This window comes from Scylla paramamosain, chromosome 38, assembly GCF_035594125.1.
Source record: "Scylla paramamosain isolate STU-SP2022 chromosome 38, ASM3559412v1, whole genome shotgun sequence".
Taxonomy (NCBI): domain Eukaryota; kingdom Metazoa; phylum Arthropoda; class Malacostraca; order Decapoda; family Portunidae; genus Scylla; species Scylla paramamosain.
This window is the reverse complement of record NC_087188.1, coordinates 7,246,875-7,273,734: the sequence shown is the minus strand read 5'-3', so window position 1 is coordinate 7,273,734 and position 26,860 is coordinate 7,246,875. Positions and strand designations below refer to the sequence as shown.

At 43.1% G+C, this 26,860-nt stretch overlaps 1 protein-coding gene across 1 annotated transcript; it reads left to right on the top strand.

Moving 5' to 3' along the window:
- Nucleotides 1-4,926: 4,926 nt before the first annotated feature.
- LOC135091661 (calcineurin-binding protein cabin-1-like) lies at nucleotides 4,927-26,545 on the top strand. Its single transcript, XM_063989478.1, has 20 exons — nucleotides 4,927-5,084; nucleotides 5,801-6,028; nucleotides 6,413-6,553; nucleotides 6,924-7,025; nucleotides 7,968-8,176; nucleotides 9,597-9,810; nucleotides 9,932-12,381; nucleotides 12,870-12,934; nucleotides 13,075-13,532; nucleotides 13,665-13,810; nucleotides 14,072-14,209; nucleotides 15,724-15,916; nucleotides 17,179-17,306; nucleotides 18,158-18,341; nucleotides 19,329-19,479; nucleotides 19,858-20,061; nucleotides 20,499-20,703; nucleotides 21,023-21,188; nucleotides 21,484-21,638; nucleotides 21,878-26,545. The coding sequence occupies exons 2-20, from the start codon at nucleotides 5,834-5,836 to the stop codon at nucleotides 25,671-25,673; spliced, it is 9,300 nt and encodes a 3,099-aa protein (XP_063845548.1). The 5' UTR covers nucleotides 4,927-5,084; nucleotides 5,801-5,833; the 3' UTR covers nucleotides 25,674-26,545.
- Nucleotides 26,546-26,860: the final 315 nt, after the last annotated feature.

The window sequence follows — 26,860 nt, the reverse complement described above, 5'->3', positions numbered from 1 at the left end:
TAATAATAATAATAATAATAATAATAATAATAATAATAATAATAATAACTTATCTATCTGTCTATATACCAAGCTGACACTCCCACACGGGGTGCCACAGACAAGCCACCACACACTCACACACGCATCAGTCACACTTTGCCCCCTCAGTGAAGAGTTATAATCTCATGGACCACTCTGCTACATAGCACAGCTGACCACACACATCCATAACAAGACCCGACAGCAAACACTGGTTTACCCCTGTCCCTTCATAGTGAGTGTTCTCTGTCCCGCACCTACTCCAATCCTGAGACTACAGCAGATGCAGGTTACTTTCCACAAGGTGTGTCGTTTCTTAAAATCTTAAATTAGTCCATACTCCCATAGGCCCTGCCAAGTGCAGCCACACTTCCTCCCGGGGATCGACATGACTTTTTCATGCACTCCACACTGTCGCTCTCCATTCACATCACGCACACTCGCTCTTGCTTGCTGGAATCATTCCTCTCTCATAATAATGATGATGAGGATAATAACAACAATAAGGATGATGTTGGTGATGATGATAATGATCATGGTGATGATGATAATAATAATAATAATAATAATAGTAATAATAATAATAATTGCCCTATACACACAAAAATACATGTATGCAATATAAAGGAATAAATGCAGCAAACACAGAACATATACAATAGATAAATGTTTATAAATTATATTAAAAACACTATATTGACGCCGTTGCAAAACCTAAAATTTTGACGCCAATCTTGTTGGAAAGTTTGAGGATGTATGCAGGGAGTTGAACGAGTGGAATCTAGACATGGTAGGAATAACTGAGACACACCTGAGGGATGCAGTATGAATGGAAGGGAGTGAATATGTAATGGTAGGAAAGGGACGCAGAAAACAGGAATCAGAAGGGGACGTAGCCTTGCTCCACAGAAAGGCGAGGAATATGAGAGTGGAAGAGTTCGATGTAGGAGACAGTGTGGAAAGTGCGGACGTGTTCGCTGCCCGGGTGGGGTACATGAATGAGTGTAGTAGACCTGAGAGGGTATTGGTAGCTGTAGTATGCATGTTAATGGAAGGTGAGAGAGCAGTTAAGGAGAATAGCAGGAAGTGCAGTATATTGAAGATGATTGTGAGAGATCATGCAAGGGAGAGAGTGATTGTTATAGGAGACATGAATATAGGTATTTTAGGTGAACAAATGAATAAGGGTGGTGAGATAATTGATGAGTTTGTGAATGAGATGGACTTGGAGGACCTAAATGAGACCCTGGCAGAAGGACGAGTGACTTGGTGTGCTGGAAACCAGGACTCTGATTGACTATATACTAGTGAATGGGAGAATGCGTGAGATTGTGGATCGCATGTAGATAGACGAGGAGTTCCTGGAGAAAATGTTGAATGCTAGATGTAAGAATTAGTGGTGTGAAAGATTATGTCTGTTTTCTGTTTGCCGTTTTTTTTTTTTTTTTTTTTTTTGTCTTGATCTCATCCACGCCCTAGAAGGTGCTGGTGCCACGGTTCACTTCACCTGGATACCCTCTCATGTGGGTATCCCGCTTAATGAAGAGGCAGACCGCCTTGCTCAGTGTGGCCTTCAGGACGACACAGTGGACCCTGGCGCTGAGTACACTCTGGGCTATGTTAAGAGTAGCATTAAGGACTTTGTACATAGTAGCATTAGTGATCAGTTGGAGCTTTGTTGCCATAGGGGCAGTGGCAGTAGTCTTCACTATGTACGTGTCTCCCAGAGCTGTGCTTACACCTATGGGAGACACCTATGTGAAGTACTAAAACCCACGATATATTGACTGTGGCTTAGAAAGAAGAACAAGAAGAAAAAAAATGCTGCTAATTGAACCACTCGCCTCCTTGCGGCAGGAATGGTGATTAATCGCCAACTCTGCGAGTTAGGAACACGCACCATGTGCACAACACACCAGCCACCACCACCAACCCAATGATAACCACAATGTTTTGTACAACACTTACATAACACACCAAACCACCACCACCACAAGGATAACAACCCACACATGTCTGAATCTGAAGTTTTTGGGTAGGGAAAGCCAAAATGAGGCAATTTTGACATTCCTGAAAAGTCTAAGGATGAAAAATGGCATATATCGAAAAAGTAAAATTTCAAGGCTATCCTAACTAGCGTAACTAACCTAACCTAACAGGGCGGGGGGCTTTGCCTACCACCTGGACCCTCCACGTAAGGTCACTAACTTAATATTACAAACTAACCTAAACCAACATTACCTAACCTAACCTCCTAACCTGCCCATAAGATAAACTAACGTAACATAACATTTTGTAACATCCTACATTCTGTCAGTCATCACTACATACCAAAAGTAATTACTTAACAAAAAATATCTTGAGAAGAAGTTGAGGAAACTTGCCCAGCTTGTAGTCTAAAGTGACTAAAGCCAATTCTTTTTACCCTTAGTGAGAAGGGGCATGTCATTGAAAGACCTATGCTGTCTGGCACTAAGCGCTACTACTAACACTACTCAAGTTATTAGAAGCAGTAGAAGGGAGCAAGCAGTCTTCCATCGTTGTTAAAAGGACTACTGTTTTTAGCCATCAGTGCTATGAAAGGTCATGAGGTCATTGTTTTTCTATGCTCCTGATCTATCAATATTATTTTGTGCATATCCTCAACTCTTTATTCATTACAGGTATTGAATTAAGTCACAGTGAAGTGATGTGTAAAGGCTTTTAGTGAAGTGACTTTTGGTGAGGTGGTAAAGATATGGAAGGTAATGGATTCCACTGTACCTCAGAGTCATGAGAGAACGATGACTCAGATATAGATATGAAATTTGGCATCGTGGATGAACTCAAGAAAAGAGAAAAATCACAATGTAAAGATGGGTATTCTTCTGAAAAGTTCAATAAACCATTGACCCTCCTCAAGCAAAAGAGAACAATTAGTACAGGAGCTGAGAGGCCTCAGCCAGGTACTTGTATCAAATGCCTCTGTATTCAGGGAAATGTGGCAAACATTGACTCATAAATAACATATCCTACTAACCATTGCCTGATTTTTACCCTGTATATTTTCCTCTAGGACTGTCGTGCCAGTGCTCTGAGGACACAGATGGCGGCAGAGACTAGTCAAGTCGTCCTCAAAAAAAGAACTAATATAAGAGCAGAGGAGCCTCAACCAGGTACTTGTATCAAATGCCTCAATATTGGTGGAAACATAGCAAATGTCTGCTCATGCATAGCTTTTCCCACCAAGTATTGCTTAATTTTATCCTTTGTTTATTTTCTCCTAGGTCAAGTGTACTGAGGACACAGAACATGAAGAAGATGACAAGGCATCACCCACTGGTGGGTTGATACACTGTGGTAAATCAAAGGAGGCTAACAGTGCTTCCCTCTGATAGATTACTCATAGTATGTTAATTTTTTCAGGTGATTAGAAGAAGGAGGGGTTGAAGGAAGAACCCCCTTCAATAACAGAACAAGGTATTGAACACATGTCCAGGGGAATGCATACAGAGTCACGACCAACAACCGTAACTACTAATGATAACCTCAAAAGATTTGCTAAAGGCTTCTAAGAATACCTTGGTCTCTACACTTCTATACATTCCTCAACGCAAGAGAAAGAGGTGAAGGGGGTCACAAGTTATTTCCTATCACCTTCATGGTACACCAGTGTATGCCTTAGATGGCTTTCTGATTGCCAAAATTTTTCAAGATTCAATAAGACAGGACAACGTGTTGCTCATTGAAATCCAGAACATCCTTCAGTCAGAACATATGAAGAAGTGCGTCAAAGACACGCTCAATGCTTCTGATGAGATGCGTCCGATCACAATCTCACAATTTATCTCGCTGAGGGACTCCCTTATTACAATCATGACAATCACGTCCCTCAGAAGGTTAATGGAACTCTCAAAGTTCCAACTCTCCGAATTTTCCAAAAGGGAGCAAAAAGTAGCAAAAGGAGAATTGCAGTGCTGGGCGGTAAGGATCTCCTGGCATAAGACTGCAGCGCAGGGATCATCCCTGATATTGTTGAGTGAGGCAGAAGAGCAAGCTTCATCAGCCTATGTGAAATATTTCCATCCACTTGTCATGTGTTGCAGTGATTATGATTGTGTGGTTTTCCCAAACAGGCCCAACAAAATGCAGTGGGACTGCTGTACTAAAATAAGTTTTTCTCACCTGCAAAAGCAGTCTCCAGAATTGATAAGAGAAGAAATGTAACCCAGAGAATTATCTCAAGAATTTTGAGAAGCCAGATTACAGCTCTCTGGAAAAACAATGAAAAGCTTTCCTGGCAGTCTAAGGTGGCAGAAGCTGCCTCGCTTTGCAGACCACCAGGAGGTATTATGACTTTTCCTCAAAAGTAGAGCCAGGAAGACAGGATGTAGAGGGTTTGAGGAATCTGAGAGAGGTGATCCCCCAGCTGGGAAGAGAAAGCCCTCCACCTTCTCTAATCACTGACTCCCCACATCATGAGGAGGATGGGGAGGATGAAGAGTCTCCCGTGCCTCCACCATAAGTTTGGTGCTGGAGCTAAAACTACTGTGGATATTGATAACATTTCTATTTGCACTGAACATCAAAGCATCTCATGAAAGGTAATGAAGAATCACAATATATATATATATATATATATATATATATATATATATATATATATATATATATATATATATATATATATATATATATATATATATATATATATATATATATATATATATATATATATAAAATCACATTGAAATCGATCCATTAGTTTACGAGATAGGGGCGAAGAAAGTGTTCCTAGAGAAAATGTGGTGTGCTAGATGTAGGAGTTAGTGGTGTCCTCTTTCTGTTTGCCGTTTTTCTTTGTTCCTTACAGGAACTGCCGATAAAAAGGCCTGCAGGAGTAATCCCGACCCACCTGTAGCATCAAGATCAAGATCATGTAAACAAAGTGACAGATCAAGATCAAGGGGGACGCTAGTGTAGTGTTTCAGTGTGTGTGTAGGTGTCTTAACTTGACTTGTAGGTTATTTTAAGAGGGTGAAGGGCAGTGGGGAGTGTTTTGGCGCCATGTGAGCTGAAGGAAGGTAAGCATCAAGGCTGTGAATTGTGTTGCACTGTGTGTCGGATGGAGGGATATATTTTGTGGGAAGGAATATTAGGAATATATGTCTGTTCATGATTAGCAGTTTATCCATGGCCTGGGCTACATTCGCGTTGTTCTGTCTCCGTATCCATACTCGTCCATTAATTGATGCACACTCTTACATGTCTACTGAATTGTGGATATTTTTAGGTGTCCAGAGGGCGCTGTGTCTAGCTGTGATAGGAGGTTCACTTTGGCAGGTTTTGTTCAATTTCGAAATACCATTAACTGTTCGGTTGTCACTTGCTAGATGGCAGTTAGAAGACATTGTGCAGGTAATGGAGCCAAGTCAGGGCAAGTGGTGGGCCCGACCATTACGGGGATACCCAATATTTTGGTAAAATTTGAAAATTATTTTGCTTAGAAATGATCAGCTTGTCCATTCAAAATACAACAAAATCTATCAGAATATAATTGTTTCGCTGCAATGAAAAGTGTGGTTTTCTCCCAAAATTACTGATATTTATATACTTTTATAGGGAAAGCTATATTTCTTCTTGGTATTCAAGCTTTTTATTTGTCCATGCCCTTTCATATATGTTCTCTAACAACAACAGAGTGCTTGCATGTTACACTTTTGGGAAGATTCTAACTTGGAATAAGAAATGCATGAAAAAAAAAATTGGGAACTATTTTGACAACAGTACTTCTCTCCAGTGCAAGTTCCAGCGTCACCACGACCCCTGAGCCATGACTCGCATTGCGGCACTCAATGACTGGTCCCTGGGCAGCAGTGAGGAGGATGACGTGGGCCCCACCAGGGAGGCGCTGGAGGCTCAGGCCACCAAATATTACAACGAGGCCATCAACTACCTAGCTCACGGCAATGATGAACAGGCGCACCACCACTTCAGCCAGGTGCTGCAGAACCCATATGTGGAGAAGGTATGTTGCTATGTTAGGTTAGGATTGGTTATGTAAGGCAAGGTAAGGTTAGATACATTAGGGTCTGGGTAGATGAGAATTTAGGTTAGGTTAGCTTAGGTTATTGTGAATGGTGTGTATTTAGTGGTGTATGAAAATGCAGGAAGAAACAACAATAATGGTAACTGATAGATTAATAAGGTGTTTGTTGAGGAATTACTTAATGGTTTGTTAAGTCATATATCAATAAGTAGTAATGCATATATGTGTGAGAGACATAGAGAAACTTTTTCATATCATCATCTTGTTGATGTAAGCTTAGTGAGATTTATCAATTTTAAGTCACAAAATATAGTTAGTACACCGTGAAGGGACACAGAGAAATTTGGCCTTTACTACCATCAGGCAAACTGGCCGGAGGGAGGGCAGCACCAGGGCGGAGGCCTCCCCCAGGATGTGGCCCTCAAGTACTCATGCCTCAAGAACCTGGGCAACCTGGCCACCAAACGAGGGGACTCGGAACAGGCCGCCAAGCACTACCTGGAGGTGAGACTGTCACCCCTCCCAGCCATTTCAAATCTTGCGTATTTAAATCATTCCTGTTCAAAATGGATAAAGATAAAAAAATAGAAAATACTTTTGGAAATATATTAAATGGAAAGAAATGTGAAAACTTTGTTATTTATATATTTTTCCATATTTATTAGTATTTTTTTGCCCAGTTTGTAAACTATTGTTCACTACTACTACTACTACTACTACTACTACTACCAGCACCATCACCACCACCACTGCTGCTGCTACTATTGTCACCATTACTACTATAATTTTTGTTGTTACCACCACCACTATACTATTACTACTGCTGCTGCTGCTGCTGCTGCATGCTACCACCACTACAAGCCTTGTGTTTCAGGCAGTACAGCTGGATAACACAGAAGTAACATTGTGGCAGAGACTCGGCGCCTCAGCAATCAAAATCAAGGACTTCGAACTGGCCTTGGTTGCCTTCCAGGAGGTTTGTTTACTTGACCTTTGTGTGTGTGTGTGTGTGTGTGTGTCAGTAATAGTGTTCGTATTACAGCATTCACCTTTCTCTCTTTTCTTTCTTTTTGACCTGGTGTTTACTTCATTTCATTTATTTTTCTGATTGTTTTGTGTCCATTGAATTTTGTATTTGTAGTAAAATGCCTTGAGGTGTTTGGTGTTTTTACTGTTTTGTTCTCCTGGTTATGGTTATTACTTTGCTTCATTAACATTATCATCCACCGTCACCATCATTATCATCATCCTCATGTCATCATCATCATCATCATCATCTTCATAATTTTCACCCTCATCATTGTCATCATTATTATTTTGTTCATGTCTTTACTTCCCTCCACAGGCTTGGACAGGCCATATCTCTCCACTGTTTGCAATTGTAGATGGTTCCTTTCTTTCATTGATTCACATGTTGATTGTTTACTCTATCACAGTTTTGTTAATGTGCCAGTTAAAGGAATGGAGGGAGGGATCAGGAACTCTACTCTGTATTTTCACTCTTACAATGATGTATTTTTTAATGTGTATCTCTGCCTTGATATATTATTATTATTATTATTATTATTATTATTATTATTATTATTATTATTATTATTATTATTATTATTATTATTATTAAGTAAATCCACAAAATTGTCCCTTTCCATTGGGGACTGACGAGGCTAAGAGTGTGAATAATGTGTGTATGGTGAGATTGCTAGCCTGGTATATAGATTATTATTATTATTATTATTATTATCATTATTATTATTATTATTATTATTATTATTATTATTATTATTATTATTATTATTATCATCATTATTATTATTATTATTATTATTATTATTATTATTATTATTATTATTATTATTATTATATTGTCAGTGTGTTATTGTATATCACCTAACCTAATCTAACCTAATCTTGTCATCAGGGCCTGAATGTGAATCCAAACCACTGGCCATGCATGGACCAGCTGATGTCTGTGCTGTTCATCCTGGAGATGTACATGGACTGCCTGGGCCTGGCCATCTCCTCCCTCAAGCAGGACCCGGGCTACATCAAGGCCAATGCTTTCAAGGACAAGATATTTGAGCTGCAGCCATCCCTCATACAGGATGCCAAGGCTTTCTTCTCAGACAGGTCAGCAGGTGTGGGGTTTGGTTTGGGTTTTTGTGGTCTGACAAAGAGCTGTGAGTAAAGTTTGGATTCAAAAGTGTCATTTTGTTTGTTTTACATACTGAGAATATGGTAAATGTAAAGTGTATCATTTGCTGGTCTTTTTTTTCGCTTCTTTCTTGTAATAAGCAGGAAAAGTAAGAGTTATATTGTAACTCTAATCCCATTTTGCTTGTTTCATGTAATAAGCAAGGTGAAAAACATCTGCATAGTCCCATTTCATTTCTTTCATGTACTAAAGATGTAAAATTTGTAAGCAGACTAACCCTGAACATATAAAAGAACAAAAATTTGTGTCTTAGTTTTTTTTTTTTTTTTTTTCTGGTAATCTGTTTTGTTGCCACCAGTGAGTCAACTCTTGAATAGTTTGATTTGTTTGATTATTTTGTCTTTAACTTTTTTGTCTGTAACTCACTTTTATTCTCAGCTTCACCCTCAACTAAATTGATCTACAGTTCATTGTAGGGTTATGTTCCAAAGACACCTGTGAAGTACTAAAATCCATGATATATTGACTGTGGCTCAGAAAGAAGAAAGAAGAAGAAGAAAAAAATGCTGCTAATTAAACCACTCACCTCCTTGCGGCAGTAATGGTGATTAACTGCCAACTCTGCAAATTAGGAACACACACCATGTGCACAACACACTGGCCACCACCACCAACCCAATGATAACCACAATGTTTTGTACAACACTTACATAACACACCAAACCACCACCACCACAAGGATAACAACCCACACACATCAACTGGTGACAAAACTTGCTCCTGCACAATCATCCAACCTAACCACCAGCCACCAGTAGCAGCAGTGTACAGCACTCACACAAACACGCCAGACCGCCACCAACTCAAGTACACCAACCCACAAACAATGTGAGAGTGGCAACAAAAATTACTGCTTGCACAGCCAACCAGCATCAGCTGGTACCCACTCCACCTGCCAACAGCTGACTGTTAATGGTGATAGGTTGGTGTGAACCGTGCCATTGCCTCCGCTTGGCTGCCACCTTATCAGCAGGCTATGTTGCCAAATGCACAAGTGCTCCTAAACCCTTGTCTGGGTATTTCCTCAACCTGTACTGTGATTTAATGTGTATTTTATCAAATGTAATAGCCAATTTTATTGCAATAAAGTGGGATTTCACGCTTTGTAAAAAAAATTAGGTTCCAATGAAAAAAAAAAATAAATAAATAAACTGGTGATAACTGAACTGTGATAAACTGGGGGTTCACTTTACTGTTTTGAATCCATTTTCATTCACCTCAGCTCAGTCCCCATCTAAATTCATCTCATCTCCAATCAACATTCATTCGTCTCAACTTAGTCATCCTCCAACCTCCTCAACTCTATTACTAATTACTTTTCATTCCTCTCCACAGCTCAGTCCTTTTCCGGACTGTTGATTATGACAAGGCAAAAGGGGAGAAGTTCATAGCTACTTGTGAGTCTCTGCGTCCGGCCCCGAAGGTTCCTCGTGTTCCCTCCCCCTTGCCCAACCAGCGTCTGAGAGAGTCCCTACAAAGGCTCACTTGGGAGAACCTTGCCCAGGCCCTCATCAGCACCTATGATGTCCTGGTGGAGGCTGATGGAATGGTGCACACCTCTTGTTATTATCTTACTGTTTGTACTGAATTGTCGTTTTATAGGATTGAGTCAAGTTTGCATTGTCCCTTTTGTTGATGTTGTTTTGCTATGTTTCTCTCTCTCCCCACAGGAATTTGCAGCTAGGATTGATGTGCATGATGCTTTGAAACTGAGGGAGGAGATGAAGACTGATGAGACAGGAACATCTGACGCCAACAAGGAGACAGAGACACAGGAGCAGGAGGCAAAGGGGGAATCAAACAAAGACAAGGAGGAGATAGCAAAAACCAGTGAGGGACCTGACAGTGGCAAGCAGAAGCCAGAGCAGGGTGGCAGCAGCAGTGGTGACGAGTGCAGGACTGGCAACAAGACACCAACCAGCGAGGAGAGACTAGACGGAACAGCAGTGGATGGCTCAGAAAACTCACTGACGCCACGGAGGATATCAGGCCGCAGACACACCATTGAGTTAGGGGAGAGCCAGGACTCCTTCAGGGTTGCAGAAAAGCGGAGATCCTTGGATAGTGACACTCAGAACCTGGAAGATGATCTGAAAGGAGATGAGAGTGTTAGGCAAGAGGATACAGCAACTAAAGACAGAGAGGGTCATGAGCCTAAGAAACTGTGTGTGGGCATTCATGAGGAGCAGAAGGAGGGGAGTGCATTTAATATTAATAGTGTTCCCAGTGCAGCTGCTGAAGGCATTACAAAGGCATCAGAGACTCCTGGTGTAGGTGATGGTGGTGCTGTAAGTGAGAAGAGCAGCTGTGGGAAGGATGGTGCAGAAACTCCTACCAGTTTTCCACATTTTTCTAGACAAGAGAGTGTGAGTGATTCCAGAGATAAAAGTGAAGATGTGGCAGTGACAGAGAGGGACAGTGCACAGATTAGTGAACCAAAACATCCTGCTAGGGAAGATGAAAAGACTGAGAGACCAGAAACCACACAAGATGAGAAATTAAAGGACATAAATGATGAAACAAACAAACCAGAAAGTCAGCCTCCTCAAGAAACTTTAAGTGAAGGCATCAGTCTACTGCATGGAAATCTTCAAGAGATCATAGAGAAAACCATTGGGCCAGAGAACAGTACAATTGATGAGCCTCAGCAAGACAAAGAGGATGAGATACAACAGGAACAGGAGATTAATGCAGAGAAACCCTTGATGGAAAGTGATGTAGAGGAAAGAGAAGCCATTCCTGAGGGAAAGGAAGGAATTAGTAATATAGACAGTGGTTTCAAGGAGCAAGAGGAAGTTGTCACTGAACAAGGTATGCTGATCGACCAGCCTGAGAGAGAGACTTATTGTGAGGAGGAGGAAAACAGACAACTTGGGGAACACCAAGAGGATGGAATGGAAGAAGAGTTGAGGGGAGGAATTGAACAGGAGGAGCAGGTGGTTGAAACAGACATGATACAGATGCAGGTAGAGGAGGAGGAAGGGATGCTGGAGGAGGAGCCAGAAGTAGGAGTGGAAGGTGTGACAGAAACAGAGGAGGCAGTCAACACTCTGAAGGACATCATGGCTCTTCAACCCACAGAAATCCTTGGCCTTCCCGAACCAGATGAATTTGACTATGCTGGTGAATATGTGGAGTATTTTGAGGGTGGCGTGTACGAGGACGATGAGTTGGAGAACATGAATAACGATGGAACGTACATTGAAGGGGAGGGTGCAGATGGTATGGGTGCAGAACAGGAACAGATGGAACAGATGGCTCTAGAACAGGAGGAAATGAATGAAAGAATACAAGAACCATCAGAGGGTATGGAGCAGGAGGTGGATAATACCGAACAAGTGGAGATGGGGGAGCAGGTGGAAGCAGATGCAGGAATGGACATGGTGGATGGGGCTGTGGAGGGCATGGGGCAGCAAGAGGCAGAGTTTGTGGATCAGGACGTGGGTGTGGAGGGAGGAGCGGAACAAGAGGAGGCAGGGGATCAGGCAGAAAACCAGGAGGAAGAATACAACCAGATGATGGAGAGGAATGCCATGGAGGAAATGGAGGTGGAGAGAGGAGACGAGGAGCTAGAGGAGGAAGGAATGGGAGGGGAGGAAGAGAGGGGACGAGGACAGATCAGCCCAGAATCCTCACCTCCCAAAGCTACAGAGAAAGAGAACAAGGAGAATGAGGAGCAGGAACCCAGTGCGGTGCGACAAACACGGAACAGCACAGAGGATGACTCAACGCGCAACGAGAGTGACAATAACCCAGAGGATAGTGAAGCAAACACCAGCAAACCCACCACCACCAATGCTAGTGACACAAAGACAGACAACAAGGAGCAAAAGGAGGAGGGTGTTGCTGCCACTCCAGACACCACATCCCAGGCACAGGGCAACACCACAGAGGCTGAGAAGACCACACAAGCCACACCAGGCACTGTGAAGAAGCCAAAGAGGCACAAGAGGGGTTTAGAGAGGGAGTTGGAGCAGCTGGACTACTGGGGAAGGCGGCAGGAACGGGATGCCAAGAGGAGAAGGCGCACTATCTCATCCAAGCTCCTGGGAAGTATTGAGGAAGCTGAATACCTCACATGGGCTGACCTGCTGAAGAGTTTTCTGCCATCGTCCCTTCTGTGAGTGTTTATGAATGATCTATCTATATATCAGACTGGCAGTCCCACAATGGTTGGCCCAGACAAAACATCACACACACACACACACACACACACACACACACACACACACACACACACACACACATCATTCTCACTCTTAGCTACTGGTGGAAAGGGATAGTGTTCTGGACCACACTATTATACCCCAGGAGCTTAGGCATGGCACTGCTGGCCAGATACTTGATAATCAGGAGAATTAATAACAGGTAGCAAAGTAATGACAGGCCTATCACGTGGGGTTTGTTTAGGGTTCACTCTGATTTTTCATGAATGATAATTTTGAGATATGAAATGGATATGTTGAGTAATACTAACTTAGCAAGAATAGATCTTTTATGGAAAGTAGTAGAACTTATGAAATTGAAAGTATGTCTGCCTGTTTTTGTATAAGATTATCAAGATATTTCTTTATTATATATATGATGATGTGTCTTTGTTCCCCACAGGAATGCTAATGTGGAGGAGAGGAACAAGACAAAGACATCCCAGCCCCAAACATCTGTGTCCCAAGGTACTGATGTATGCATTTGTGTGTGTACATATCAGTGGTGAATGGATGTTTTGGTCAGCAAACATCTGTATCGATTTACCTATCCACTCATCTGTATGTCTGTCATGGCTGTGTTAGTATAGCAACTTTTGTGCTTTCAGGGAAGACTGAGGAGAGGACAGATGTTACTTCTACTATAGCTGAAGGTACAAATAAGTCCAGCAGTCTTCCAGCAGTGACTCCAGCACCACCTAACCCTGCAGCCCCTGCATCATCCCAGAGTGGTGAAGGCAGCCAGAGCAAAGTAGGGGAAGGAGGAGAAACAGGAACAGGAGCTAGACCAGACGCACAAGAAGGTGAAAAGACTACTTTAAAGGAAGAGGAAGATGCCCCCAAGTTCCTGACTGACCCAAACACACAAGGATCTTTAAGTAATGGAAAGTCTGCCGCAAATAAGACTATAGTGGCAATGGAGGTTGATGACGACCCTAGACTTGAGGGAGCCAACCAGCCAGGAGGCAAGGAAGGCAAAGTGAAAGAGGAGGAAGATGTGGAAGCTGAACTGAGGAGGAAAAGGAAGGAGATAATTCTGTCGCCTTTATCATCGGAGGAGGAGCAGGTGAGGTGAAGAAAAGGAAAAAAGAAGAAATAATTTATGTCATTCTTAATCTAAATTATTTTCTCTTTGGTTTTATGCTTTAGTGACATTATACTGTATCATTAACAGTAAACATTGACTTAATACTTACAGGTTGAAGCATTCCTGCTGTGTCATGAGGAGAATGGGGGCATCCTTCACCTGCTGCAGCTGTGCCTCCTCACCCTGTACAGGAGGCACCTCAAGGCCTGGCCCCCCCTGCCTGCCAAACTCTTCACTGAGATCTACCCAAGAGTAAGGTGAGGACATCGGCCCAGACACTGTAGTTTATAACTCATCTTGTACTGGTCTTATGGTTTCTAGTTCCAAGGTCCTCTAAATTTACCCTGAAGGCATAGGTATCATTTCTGTGAGGTGAGAACACTGGCCCAGATACTGTATTTTGGAAATTTTCTTGCTTGAATAGTGTCTGATTGCAGGTTCCTCTAAGTTTACCCTAAACAAACAGGTATCATTTCTCTTGTGGCATGAGTGTGCACTTAGTGATTCTGTTGTTTCAGGAACCATGTGCCCCACAGACCAGCTCTCAGTCTTCAGGAGGACTGGACGAGATTACATGAGGATACCATGCTGTCCCTCACACACTGGGAGTTGGTGCTCAGTCTTTACCAGGTGGCCAAGCAGGACACTCTACACAGGTACTGCTGCTCCAGCCCTGTGCTTGGTGTGGGATGAACATGTGCAATAACTTACATTTTGCTGTTGTTGATGTTGATTATATATTTGTATCCTATTCTCCCACACATGATCTGTTTTATTTTAGTGATGTATTTCAGAATTTTGTGTATGTAATGCCAGTGTTCACAATTTCACAGGAATTTTATCTTTCATTCTTCAGTCTCTCTCTCTCTCTCTCTCTCTCTCTCTCTCTCTCTCTCTCTCTCTCTCTCTCTCTCTCTCTCTCTCTCTCTCTCTCTCTCTCTCTCTCTCTCTCTCTCTCTCTCTCTCTCTCTCTCTCTCTCTCTCTCTCTCTCTTTTTTTTTTTCTGAGCAGAGCAAGGAGCTTCTAATTTTGCTAGCACACATCTCTACAACCTACTGCTCTGTCTGGCCCCTGGAGGGTACAGTGATGATTTGGCTAGGAGCATCTTTTGGTGTCCATTGCATGTAAAAATTGTTATTTCAGTCTTGGAGACGCCTCCCAATAGGTAACTTTTGACGGCACATCTTTCTTATTTTATGACGTTTCTTCGTGGGACCCAACATTTTGCCATATTTTGCTCATTTTGAGTTATCAAGCACACAAAATGCACAAATTATTTGCCTTAACTCACTTCATATACAGGATAGCCAGTTTTGGTTAACACCATCAGACTCAGCAGTGACAGTAGAATCAAGATGTATTGTAAAAACTTGACAAAACAAAAAAGAAAAAGGTATTATGACAAGTTGAACTGTGAAGATGTAAAAGAAAAATGTTAATAACATGTTTTACTTATGCTCGCTATTTTCAACAGTTAATTTTTGAATGCTGAAATATATTATTACATTAAGTAGGAAAACTCTCTTTTAACACAATAGTGCAATCAGAATGCAGATAAAACTCTCAATATTGAAAACACAGAGTCATTTATAGCAACATGTCACTCGCTGCAGTCATCATGGCGGCGTGACTAGTCGTGGCATGTGCAGGCGGGCTCTGTTTGACCAGGTCTGCAACATGTCTAAAAATTAGAACCCCCAGCCACTGAGGGAAGATCCTTTAAGTTGCTCCACACCTAAAGCCCCTATTACTTGGTTTATTGTGGGTTTATTGTGTCTCAGATTAGGAGGAAATTACCTTCATTTTTTCTATTTTTTCATGTTTCTATTTTTCTGTATATAATTCAAAAGGTACCCTCTTCATAGACTAGCAAGTATCCTTATCCCAGTATTTGCTTTTCCTTTGTGTTTGCAGGTGTATTCTGTTGCTTTTACACCTTTGATATATGTATCTTTTATTTGGTGTTCTGCACTTTTTACTTTATGTGTATTTCTTCAAGCATCCATCAGAAACTGTCCATTCATCTGGTCAACACAAGTTTTGATCACTTTATTACAGAGGCATCTCCCAATACTCAAATGTCAAACCACTCTACTTCATTCCCAGAGATTCTCCTCATATGATCCCAAGTTGTGGTGTTTTCATTCCATCCACTCTCACTCCCCACCAGCAAACTCAAGAACCCCTTCACTGGGTCGTGTGAGCACCTGGATGACGACCTGGTGCACCTCACCCTCATGCTGGGCCGTGGGGATGTGTGGGTGCAGGAGGCTCCTCAGTTCCACACTCGCCTCCGGTGGCTGCAGGCTCAGGTGAAGGTGTGCCAAGACCAGCCAGAGGAGGCCGTCAAGCACTTGGAGCTGGTGAGGGGGTTGATATGCTGTGTTGGTCAGTCTAGTGTGTGCTTACTGAGCTGTGGTTTGTAAGGCCTGACTCATGTGGTCCTGTCTCCATTTCTTTTCTTTCTTTCTTTCTTTTTTATACAAGTGACACTGGCCTAGGGCAACAAAAAAGGAAGGAAAAATAAGGCCCACTGAGATGCTACTCCCTAAAACAAAAGCCAAAATGATTGTCTAAAATTCGAGGATAAGTGATTTGAAACTTCCCTCTTCAAAAGTTAGTCATTGGAAGGGGGAAATACAGAAGCAGGCAGGGCATTCCAGAGTCTACCTATATTTGTCCTGTTTTTCCTCTATTTGATTTACATTCTTCATCTCTGTCACTTCCAGTTATCTGTATTTCACTGTCAGAAATTACATTTTTGTCATTCAAACATCTTGTGCTCTCTTATTTTTTATTTATTTATTTATTTATTTTTTGTTTGTTTCATGTCTGTTCTTTAGCTTTTAATCAGATCTCTCTTTTTCTTCTTAAAATATTGTTATTTTGGTAATGTATTTCAAAATTTAGTGTATGATTACTGCAGGTCATGATTTGGCTGACATTTATCGCCTGTTCTCTTCTTTTCCAGTGCATTAGCTTTTCATTCAAGTGTCTCAGAAAAAAGTTTTAATTCCATTTTTTCTTATTTATTTCTTCAGTTTTGATGAAAGAAGTATATATCTAACAATTTTAATGTAAAGAAGTTAGTTGCAGAGGTTGCTATTAAAATTTCTACAACTGTCATATTTTTAACAATTTGTTTGTAATTTACATCTTTATACAGTCTGTATTTGTAGGATTTCATTTGTGTCCTTTGTGGTGAATATTATGTAGCAGTTAAAATAGATTTCTCAGTAGTTTAACCCTTTAACAGGTATGGCTTCTCAATCTTAATAAAATGTAGTGGTGGAAGTTTAGAATATACTTGTGATCTTTAAAGATATGAATTGCAGTAAAAAGTGAGGGAGCACACCACATTTCTCAGTGTCTGTAGTGTTACTTTCTCCTCTGTGAAGTAAGATGGGTTACTAATGCAGCAGATGTTGTGATGTCATTATGAGCAGAAGCCAAGGCAAAAAAATAAAGGAATGCCTCAAATTTTTCAGTGGCTGTAGTGTTATTTTCTCCTCTGTGAAGTAATGCAGGATTACTGATACAACAGGTGTCATGTCATTAGTAGTGAAGGTGAAGGGTGAGGTGAGGAGTAGAGCAGCACCTGGTGACAGTGTTGCTTCCCTTCCAGCTTCTACTTGACCTAGACCGCCTGGCTGACCCAGACAAGGAGTATGTGGTGGAGTGTGCCAAGGCAGAGGGTGACCCGACTCTGGTTAACAACACTGAGGTCAGGCGTCACCTCAACTTCCTGCAGAGGTGAGGTTCAGCTGACCCAAATGTGTTTGTGTGGATTGTTTGCCTATTATCTTTTTTTTCTTTTTTATTGATTATTTTAATTTCTCCTTTCTTTCCTTATTTTTCATTTTTTTCTTATTTTATTTTTTTTTTACTTCCTCTTTTCTGTCTTCTTGAGATTTATTTGCTTTTTCCCTTCTCTTTCTTTTGTGTTCTTATTTTAATTTTCTGTATGATCCATTTTGATACACAGTATTGCATTGTAGGAATCTGACCTTTTAATGGCATCCATTGCTGTGAATTATACACTTTTGTGTCTTATTCCCCTCATTGTGTGATTCTGCCAATATTTATATTTTATTATTTATTATACAGTAAAATCCCTCTTATCCGGCATCAACGGGACCGCCGACATGCCGGATACTTGAATATTGCCAGATACTTGAATAGAAGTGAAATTATGTCCACAATCATCACCCTACACGCACGCATCTTACCATAACAAAGATCAGCTGATCTTAATCAGCAGCTGATCTGATCAGCTGCTTAAGTGTAAGCACAACACGCTTCCTCTTTTCTACAACTTTAGGCATGATGAAGGCGTCAGGCGATAAACAGTGCACACGCAGGACTGAGTCCCTGAGTAAACACAGTGCAGTGGGCCTTGGGTGGTGTGAAGCAGTGCACTCTGGTGGCGAGGGGACAAAGTATGCCTCGCACAGGAATTTTAATCGATTTTATGAGTACACATTGATTTTTTATTGATTTTAAGGCTGGGGAAAAAATGTGCCAGATACTCGAATGCCGGATGAGAGGGATTTTACTGTATATTTATTTTTACCTATAGCTTGTCTTTCTAATTGTGTATGCAGATCACACATGCTGGAACAGGTGGTGGACAACTACACCTGTAACCGCTACCAGATGGTGGCCGAGCTTCTCACAAGTATCTTCCACGAGCCTCCGCCCAAGGCCAGGCCCGGTGTCACCCTCCCCACACGCCAGACTCAGCTTGTCATCCTCATGGATTCGCTACTCAAACTCAAGGACTTCAAGGTTCAGCAATTTACTTATTTGTTCAAGTATATTGGGTCATTTCAGTGAGAGGATTGGGAAACTTCTCATTTGTTTTTGTGTTTCCATGATGATGTCTAGTCTACTGGTTTCTAGGTGAATAGATATTTCTTGTTCATTCCCTTCACAAGATTTACCATTGCATTCTTCATTCACCACCATCACTAATTCTACTCTCAAAATGGACAATGTAGACGCTGTCACGTCTATAAGGGATCAGGATGACAAATGACCCAGTCATTTACTCGCTTTAATGTGGTTAACCTGTAGTGACAATTAATTTGACATCAGCACAAGTATTGAAATACAAGAAAACGTCCGCATGCACGTAAGGCACATAAGCATCATAAAGAAGTAACATTCTATCATAACAGAGAGCAATGTAATAACCAAATACATGATACATGGAATACATGAATATGCCTTAACAAGCTGTCAGAGCAATAAAGACTTAAATGCAATACATATAATAATATTCAATATTCAGTGTACTTTGACTTAACCAGAATGCAACACTTACGAATATGAGGGTCGGCGTTTGAGGGTCTAGGGTCTATGGAGAAAGCAGAGCGAGTCACGACACCTCTCTCTCTGGAGCCTGGACACAATATGCCCCCTTCTGAGGCCGCTGGGCCAGATATGCGACCCCAGGTGACCCGTTCCCTCACAAAGGTCCCTCTGTGTCTTATCTACCCTACGTGCCATGTCATCAACTTTACCACGTAAACACAACCCTCACTACCTCTCTACAGCTAAGCTAGTTCCTCCCACACAACTTCACTACTGCAATTAACTACTATAATGAATGCAGTTTCCTTAGTTTCTACTCTTTCCTTAGTGTTACACATGCTTTGTATTAGTCTCTCGTCACCAGCCTCACAGGACCTTGTGGGGCGACACAGCTGGCAACTACAGACAAGTTTATTAGGATTCATTATTCACACATGATAATTTGCATGGCTGCTTCAGGGAGTCCTGTCGTGGGGTGCTCCATCCCTAGCCGAGGCCCTGAAACGCTACAACCGAGCTGAGGCTGAGGAGGAGAAGAACAGGTGGGCCAAGACCCTCATGATCATCACAGACTCCATCAACTCCACCCTCGTGAAGGACGTCACTTATTGTAAGTCTTTGAACTGTTACATCAGTGTTTGTTTGATATTTTTATTTAAAGTTATATATGATCTCATTGTTTGTGTCACCTTAATCAACCAGTCAAGCCTCAGCTATCATTCCTTGACCCTTTAAAAGCTAGTGGAGAAAATTGTATGAGCAATGAAACTGTGCATCATCTTTAGCAGCCTGTACAAACTGTATGAACACTCTTGTTAGGTCACATTTTTGTGTTATTTTACCTTACTTTATCTGATCTTTTGGCAGTTTTTGTGTAACACCATTTGCTTGCATGACTGATATGACTCCATTATTGCAACACCGTAAGTTAGTCATTCTAACATATATTTCCCAGAGGAAGATATGAAGCGTCAGTCCCTTTTTTCAGTGGACAGTCTCGGAGGTGAGAAGCTGCTGGATCTTGTGAACACCCTCATTCAGGTGTTGGTGGTGCAGCTGGAGAAGCCTCAGAGTGCTCAGGTGTTGCCTCTGGAGACCCTCACACCCTGGATCGTGTTGCACCGCATGCTGTCCCATGAAGAGAAGCTGCAGAGGCAGGCAGAGGGCAAGCAGGAGGCAGCAGGGACAAGAGGTGAGTTGGGCTACAGGAGGATAGTGAACTGAGTGGGGCTGCAGAGAGAGGTGGGGCTGGTTGGGGTCTGATAGGAAAGGAATAATTAAAAATTATTTTATCTCTGACAGCCTTTGTTAAGGCTTTACTTCACTCTGAGAATTATTCTGCACTGCTGCTTGTCCTCTTTAATATTATGCAAAAGAATGATATCTCTTGAGTTTTAAAGATTTATTGGTAGTTAACTGATATAAGCAATGCCTTTCAGTGTTAGTTGAGTATAAAACAATAAAACTTCAGAAAATTAGTTATACACAAAGTAATCTTCACATGTCCATTCTGTTATATGACAAATTTGGTGATTTAACCATTGAGGAACTTATCCACCTTCTCACACTATCTACCATTCCTATTATAAGAGGTGAATTTGATAGTGCAACCATTCCATGAACCAACAGGGAGCAGCACCACCAGCCAGCAGGAAGGTTCCCAGGCCACAGACACATCCGGTTCCCCAGGAGACGCAGACAGTGGGGAGGGAGCTGATAAGAAGGCCCAGGAGAAAGAGTCGTCTGAGGAGGAATCCCCAAGTGACAGCAAGGGTTCTGAGGTGCCATACCCCTCCACACTCTTCCTCATCACAGCACATGATGAACTGGGGAAGTGAGTGAAAGGGAAGACTTTATTATGTAACTAATTTTATTTCCATATTGATAAACGGGTAATAAATGTGAAGACACTGTGAATATATGTCAGTTTTGGGGGTACATGGGAAGCAGTAATTTTCTGAGTCTTTTAATTTTTTTCTACAGGATCCCATTTGAGAGGATTAGTAGCTTACATTAAGAGCACTAGAAGGGAGATCTCTCAGCCTGGTAAATAGAAAAAATATAAAAATTAATAGGTATTCAATTACCATCAACATCACTTTGATTTCCTCCCTTCTCTCTCTCTCTTCCCCTCCCTGTGGTGCGATGTGAAGGCATTCCTGGTGTTGCTATGATGACGGTGTGTTCCTGCTGTACTGCCTCGATGTGCTGGTTGGAGAGCTGAGCCGGCCCCTGGACACACAGCACAGACAGCTGCTGCACCACACCCTTGAGCAGATCTCCTTTTGTCTCTACTCACACCCATCCAAAAAGTCAAAGGTTTGCTATTTCTCTGTGTTGCTCTTGTGTCTGGGTATTAATTTGACTTGATCTTTGAGTTTGACAAGAAGATTTCTTGAACTCATTTTATTATGTGCTGCTGAAGGACTTTCCCTTCTATTTTATTAAGTGTTGTGAAAATTGTCTCATTTATTTTGTGAAGTTGCTGCTGAAGGATGTTTCATTATGCAATTCATGGTCACTAATTTTCCTCTCACATTGATCTGTCTTATGTTCTGTAACCCACTAAGAGCTCAGGAGCCTTTTTTAATGTGAATGACTTGTCATTTCCCAGCACAAACATCTGAGAGACCATGGTGTGCCTCAAATAGCCTTGTGCTGGGAGCGTGCCCTGCAGCTCTTCCGCTACTACTGCCCCACCCAGCTGCCCGACTTCCAGTCCTCACAGATCCCCTCCATTACTGATGATGTTGCTTCCTTCCTCAAGAGGTGAGTTGCACTGCTTGCCATTAATTCTCCAGTGGTATGTTTTAGATCACAAAGAGATCCTCCATGCAAGTTAATTTTTTTGAATGGGTTAAGATGGTTTTAGTTTTAAGTTATGTTACCTGAGCCAATTCAACTTTTTAAATGAAACATAAATACTGTTGTTTACATGTGCATTGCTCACCATACCACCATGCATCTGTTGTATCTCATATTACTTGTGTTTCTTTTCTCTCCAACAGGATTGTTGCTCTGTTCCCTGATGATGCTCGGCCAGAGAACAAAGTGAGTGTGGTGGACGCCTTCATCAGCGGGGAGGTGAAGGATTGCAGTGTCCCGGCCGTCACTCCCCCAACAGAGGAGGTGCGTGACTGCTTTTACCTGCTAGGAGACTACTACTTCAAAAACAAGGAATGGAACAATGCCATCAAGTACTACAAGATGGATGTGGTGATGAACCCTGACCGCCTGGATTCCTGGGCACCTCTTGGCCTGGCAATGAAGGCCATCATGGAGACGCAGCTTAACTCGTGTGAGGTGATTGAGAACGAGGAGGAGTTTTTTGCAATGGCCCAGCGAGGTACCCGGTGCTTCTGCCTGGCACTCAAACTAGATGAGTATCACACAAACCTTTGGGTAGAGTTTGGTGGACTGGTCTATATGGTTCACTCTCACGCCTCACGTCTCTTGAAGCAAGACTTGAATCCTGACATTAGCATTGAGACCTTTGAAATGCTGGAGAAGCTGAAGGGGGAGATGCTGAGCCAGGCTGAGCAGTGCTTCACCCAGGCCCTCAAGATCCAGGAAGAAGGCTGGGATGATGACTGCCTACCAGATGAGCGCTGGCTTCACTGTTACATGCTGGGGAAGGTGGCAGAGAAGAAAGGCAAGGATCCCAAGGTGATCTTAGAGTATTACATCAAGGCCAGCCAGCACCTGCATCAGATACAAGCAAAATACCCAGCCAAGATCAATTACAACAGTCCACAAGAGTACTCAGTTGAGGCACTGGAGATGTACTATAGAATCCATGCATATATTCTGAAGTACCTTCAGGTCAAGGAAGGGAAGAGTGTTGAGAAGGAGGTGATGGACATCTTTACCAAGGTTCTGGATGAAATGGCAAACAGTCCTTTTGTGTTGTGCCAGGAGAAGAAAAAGTCATCCTCTGACACTGGTAGAATTGCCACCAGTGATCTTGGTAGTGTAACAAATAGCAACATTTGGGGCGAGTTGAGTGGTGGACTGTCCTCAACACAGAAGAAGCAAGGGGAAGAAAATGACCACAATTCCCCTGCAAAGCCTGCTGGAGATGATTCAGAGGACACGGAGAACATTGTAAAGGAGGTTGTTCATGATATTATTAGTGATGCTGTGAATATGTGTGACCTGCCCAGAGAGGATGGTGAGAAGAGGGGTGAAGGCAAGGACAAGGACAGCAGTGCAGGACCCAAGGCAAGTGGCAAGGACAAGGACAGGCGGGAGAGTGATGATGACATTCTGGTGGTAGAGGAGAAGGTCATTGAGAAGTATGACCACATCACCATCATCCAGAGATGTATCAATGCCCTCAAGCTTTGCCTTGTGCGGTTCCCACAGAACTACAAGGCGCTGTATCGCCTGGCATACTACAACAACACTTCCAAGTTCCACAAGGACAGTAGTCGAGCAAGGAACTATATGCTGGGATGTGACTTCTGGCAGCGAGTGGGGTACATGCCCGTCAACGGACTGTTCAACGAACGTAAGGTGTGGATCCAGCAGCCCAAGAATTGTAACTTTTTCCACGGGGTGTGGCGGATACCAAATGACGAGGTGGACCGGCCAGGGAGTTTTGCCGCTCACATGTACCGCTGTGTGTCCCTCATACTGGACATCCTTCCCCAGCTGAAGGACTTCTATGCAGTTTTACAGATTGCACTTGCCTTGAAAAACTCTCCAGAGAAGGATAAAAAGTACCTAAGAGACAATGAGCGTGAGCTGCTGTCAGAACATGCTACACAGGTGGGTCTTCAGGCAATGAAGGACAAGTACAAGTTCCTGTTCAAGGGAAGCTCCCCAGCACACAATAACCGCCGCATGGCTTTCCTCTTGGACGTGTATCGCTCCTACAAGCAGATCAGCAGACACCTGCCAGGGTCTGAGCCTCACTTGGCTAAGATGGTAACAGAAACCTATGCTGGTCTGAGAGGCATTGAACCAGACAGCAGGGCAAACCTCCTTCGGGAAGCTGACGCTTTCTGCAACAGGAACCAGCATGTGCAGCATCGCCTCCCTCAGTCCTCCGGGCCGGAGGCTCCATTGAATATAAATAGGACACCATTTCCATCCCGCAGAGGGAGACCTCCAGGCACGGGGCGTGGCAGAGGTCGAGGCCGTGGCTCTCTGTACCCCTCCCACACCAACCCTAACATGCTAGCCATACAGGAGGCCTACAAGATGTATGAGAATGTGGTCAATACACGAGCAGTACTAAACAACCAAAATCTCGATCGTGCTGCCATCTTCAAGCACCAGAAGGAGTTGGAATACTACCAAACTGAGTTGTCAAAGTACATGAGCATCCCAAGCGTCACCCAATACTTCCGGGCCACACTGGAGAGTGTTGGGATCATGGCCAAGGATAAGTTACCTCCCCCAACAGCAGCACCATCTGTCTCAAAGGCCTCACCCTCCGCCCCATCTCCTAGCTCAAGTGCACCCAGTGTTTCAAATGTGCCAGCAAGCAGAATCACCCAGCCCACCCCTGTCCCACAGATCAGTGTAGCACAGCAGGCACCTCTCAGCCAACCTAAGCCTGTCACCCTGCCAGGACGATCACAGATTCACGGTATCTCCATTACAACGGTCAACTCTCCCAAGACCACCAATGCATCACTTAATAAACCCTTAAAGCCAAACATGTCAGTCACCGTCAGCCCCATTAAGTCATCCTGCCCGCCAGCTCTCCAAGGTCGGGGTGAGATCTCTGTGATAACGGTCACACGTCCTTCAGTGTCCACCAGACCTTCCAGCATCACCACCACCGCTGCCACCATCACCACAACCAGCAAAGTGGATCCCACACCCTCTGTGATAAAGACTCCCACCACTTCCCCAAAGCCTGTTTCCACACCCAGTGACAGTGGTGCCAGGGACCTCCCCTCCACAGTGCCCAAGCTCCCAGCTGGCACCACCATCATCCACCCACGTGACTCTCCAAACAAACCTTCAGGTCCCCGGCCACAGCTGCAGGCACAGGCCAGACCCGCCAAGACGCAAAACACAGATTCAGCGCTGGACGGTCTCTCCAGCCCCATGAGGAAGGTGGCAGCAGAAATAATTGCCACTGGTACAGGACCCACTACAACACGGCCCAGTGGTGCCCCAAAACCTGTTCCTTCAGCCACAAGTCCCAAACCTTCCCTGCCCAAGGGCATGACCATCACCCCAGCACCCAGGATCAAGAGCCATTCCAAGGTTGCCCAGCCTCCTGCCAGGACCACTGCCCCTTCAACCACATCATCCTCACCATCATCATTTGCTGGGTCATTTTCTGCCCCAGTGAACAAAAGTGGGAGGGCAGGTGTGGGTGGCACCTCTGCTAGTGTCAGTGCCACAGTCATTGGTTTGGAGGGACGGCGCCCCATCCCCACATCCACCTCCCAGCCAAACAAACCTGTTCAGGTCACACAGCTCAGCCCATCACAGCTGATGCAGTTGGCCTACAACAGCAGAGAAGGAGGAGGCAATATCTCAGGACTGCTGAATCAGTATTCCAAAAATGTCATACGTCAGAGCACCCCACAGACGCCTGCCGCTGCTCCCCGTCAGCAGACCCCTGCCGCTGCTCCCCGTCAGCAGACCCCTGCCGCTGCTCCCCGTCAGCAAACCCCTGCAACCCCCCAGCAGAGGCCACTGTTAAGCAACCCTCAGCGAGACATGTCAGTCAGGCCCCCCCTCAGTAAGCCGCCGCCGCCGCCGCCGCCGCAGCAGCAACAGAGCAAGCCAGACCAAGCCCAGCGGAGGTCTTCAGACGACATCATTGTGTTAGACTAAACTATCGCATAATTTAATCTCATTAATTCTTGGTCTTGATTAATATAGAAGTCATGGTCTTCGTTGTGATGTTCGTTTTTTATTATTTTTTTATTTATTTATTTTTATTTTTATTATTATTATTATTATTATTATTATTATTATTATTATTATTATTATTATTTATTTATTTATTTATTTATTTATTTATTTATTTTATTTATTTATTTTTTTTTTTTTTACTGTAATAAAAAATGTCCCATAGCAGTGAGGTGTCTTCTTTCACGCACACCAGCAGGGTGGTGAGATGGGCAGCCAGCGAGCCACTGTTCCTCCTATTACTTGCACTGCCACTTCTCTTAATCATTAGCGTGTCTGGTAATAGTACTCCGCCATGCTACGAGCGGTGGTTGGTGACGGTGGGGAAAGTGGGTCACCGCACGCCAAGACCCCTGTGTATGGCGCACCACGAGTACTGGCACACCGCACGCCAGGGTCTGGCAATGGGTGTATCAGTGGTGCGTCACGCCCCTACATATATGTCATAGGGTGAGTGAGTCAGATTGACGCCACGAACCCTGTGACACTAGTGAAAGGGATGGAGGAGGCAAGGAACCACGAAGCCATCCCCTGGAGGCTCATTCCTTTGCTTGGCTCGCGGCAAGGTCTGGCAGCCTGATTCCGCCTCTGAATAGGTCAGTCTCGGCCTCGGGGATTTACGGAGATGAAGTGAGTGAAAGGAAGGGCGTTGCACAAACCTGGGACCTCAACATGTTGTTTCCTTTTGGCTTTACTTATTACCTATAACCAGCAGAAAGATATATTATGTACTATATCGACAATCACGTCTTAAATTTTTCTGTGTACCATAATGAAATTTATGAAGTTCCTAATGATTATGTGATTTTCTATCGATTTTCTTTATTACTATATAAGTTTGGTGATTTTCTCATGTGTTTTTTGCTGTTTACACACACACACACACACAATATATATATATATATATATATATATATATATATATATATATATATATATATATATATATATATATATATATATATATATATATATATATATAATGGTATTGATGTGTTCATTATGTGGCATTTCTATTATTCAGGTTTCTTTATACAATATTGTATAACAGCGGGTCGGAGGGAAGATGTAATTTCTCCGGATTCTACGTCACAGTGACGATCAATACT

Coding starts and splice junctions, on each gene's coding strand:
- LOC135091661 (XM_063989478.1), top strand. CDS start 5,834: ATGACTCGCATTGCGGCACTCAATGACTGGTCCCTGGGCAGCAGTGAG. Junction 7,026..7,967: donor CCTTGGTTGCCTTCCAGGAG/GTTTGTTTACTT, acceptor TCTTGTCATCAG/GGCCTGAATGTGAATCCAAA. Junction 21,189..21,483: donor ACCCATCCAAAAAGTCAAAG/GTTTGCTATTTC, acceptor GTCATTTCCCAG/CACAAACATCTGAGAGACCA.